Source organism: Mastomys coucha, unplaced genomic scaffold (assembly GCF_008632895.1).
Source record: "Mastomys coucha isolate ucsf_1 unplaced genomic scaffold, UCSF_Mcou_1 pScaffold14, whole genome shotgun sequence".
Lineage (NCBI taxonomy): Eukaryota > Metazoa > Chordata > Mammalia > Rodentia > Muridae > Mastomys > Mastomys coucha.
Genome location: NW_022196896.1, coordinates 129,278,782 through 129,280,524, shown reverse-complemented (window position 1 = coordinate 129,280,524; position 1,743 = coordinate 129,278,782). Strand labels below are relative to the sequence as shown.

The following is a 1,743-nucleotide window of genomic DNA, read 5'->3' as shown; positions in this document are numbered from 1 at the left end:
TATATATATATATACATATATATACACACACACTTATACACACACACACACATATGTATGTGTGTGTGTGTGTGTGTATATGTATAATAGAACAAATAACACTGGGTATGTGCTCTGCTATAAACTAGCAGCTATCAGCTTCATCTAAAGACACATGAGCACACACTGAAAATATATTACGTGAGCCTGTGTCTCTGTGTACATTACCTGGTACCATAGTCCACGACCACCCAGTCTTTGGCGGTTCCTGTGATGGCATCATGATGCTGAAATAGTCCTAAGTTCCTTCTGGCTTCTGTCAGTGTTGTGTAATGAGGTGATGAAAGAAATTTATTTATCTTGTATTTCTGAGCTTGTTTCAAGGCCAAATGGTAAAGAATTTCAGCAGTCCTAAGTGCACAAAAGAGTCATTAATATATTTTTCTGAAACAAACATTTAACTTATAATCACTGATAATTTTGCTGTTGTTTTTATTTTTGAGACAGGGTCTTATTTTGTGGAGCAGGCTGGCCTTGAACACAGAGACCCACCTGTCTCTCTCTGCCCACGCTCATCCCTCCACACTGGTGCTGGATTAAACACATGCACTATCTTACCTGGTTCAATGATGATTGTTAAATGTAGTTAAAAAAAAAAAGACAAATATAGGAGACAGGCAGATTTCTGAGTTCGAGGCCAGCCTGGTCTACAGAGTGAGTTCCAGGACAGCCAGGGCTACACAGAGAAACCCTGTCTAGAAAAACCAAAAAAAAAAAAAAAAAATATATATATATATATATATATGTATATATATATATAATTTCAATGCAAATTCTTATAAAACTAACACTGTACCTATCTAATATATTTAGGTTTTCAATCACCAAAGACTACTGTGTTTACAGTGATACTGGAAATATCACTATCCTGGAAAAATGCCAGGGCCTGTTGGCAGGAAGGTGTGTTTCTCTGTATGGAACACAGTGAGAAAAATGAAAGTGGGCGGAGTGAGAGACTAGGCTTGGTGTTAGCTTTGGAAACTTCAAAGTGCGGCGACACACTTCCTCCAACAGGCCATACCTCCTAATCCTTCCCAAATAGTTCCATCAACTGAGGACTGAGCATTCAGATCTATGAACCTAGGTGGGCTCCAACTCCTGCAAATCTACCTGCAATGGCCTCCTGGGTGCTGGTATGGAGCTCAGTGCCTGGCTTTTTCATATGCCTTAAAGACAAGAATAGCTTTGAGAAGAGAATATGAGCTTATGATCAGTAGATTATGCTTCAAAACAGGTTTCCTTCAAACTGTTTTCAAAGGCAACATGGACCAAAAGAAGGTCTTGCATCATAAACATGCTAGAGAAATGGATGAAGGCACCTTAAAATTGTATCAATACTCAGGATAAAGGAGGTATTAGAAGTGTTTTCATTAAAAGTCATGAATTCTCAAAATTGTAAAAATAAGGAAAGATAGAAACTAACTCCCACTTCAAATTTTCTGTCCAGACTCATGCCATGGAAGTGAGCAAGTCAGAGTTAAATAAATCACATATGCCCACTCACATTCATGAACATTCCTGCTTTTGAAAACAATAATACACTGTAGCGCTGGTTCTCAGCTTTCCTAATGCTGCTACCTTTTAATACAGTTTCTCGTGCTGTGGTGCCCAACCATAACATTATTTCACTGTTCTTCAGAACTGTAATTTTGCTACTGTTATAAACTGTAATGTAACTATCATATATATATATATATATATATA

General features: G+C 37.5%; 1 protein-coding gene across 1 annotated transcript in view; it reads right to left on the bottom strand.

Annotated features, from left to right (window-relative positions):
- Nucleotides 1–1,743, bottom strand: part of Man2a1 (mannosidase alpha class 2A member 1) — a 160,012-nt gene that overhangs the window by 80,999 nt on the left and 77,270 nt on the right. The window contains exon 10 of the mRNA XM_031368592.1: nt 208–390. Within this exon, the coding sequence (XP_031224452.1) occupies nt 208–390 (183 nt within the window). The remainder of the gene's footprint in view (nt 1–207; nt 391–1,743) is intronic.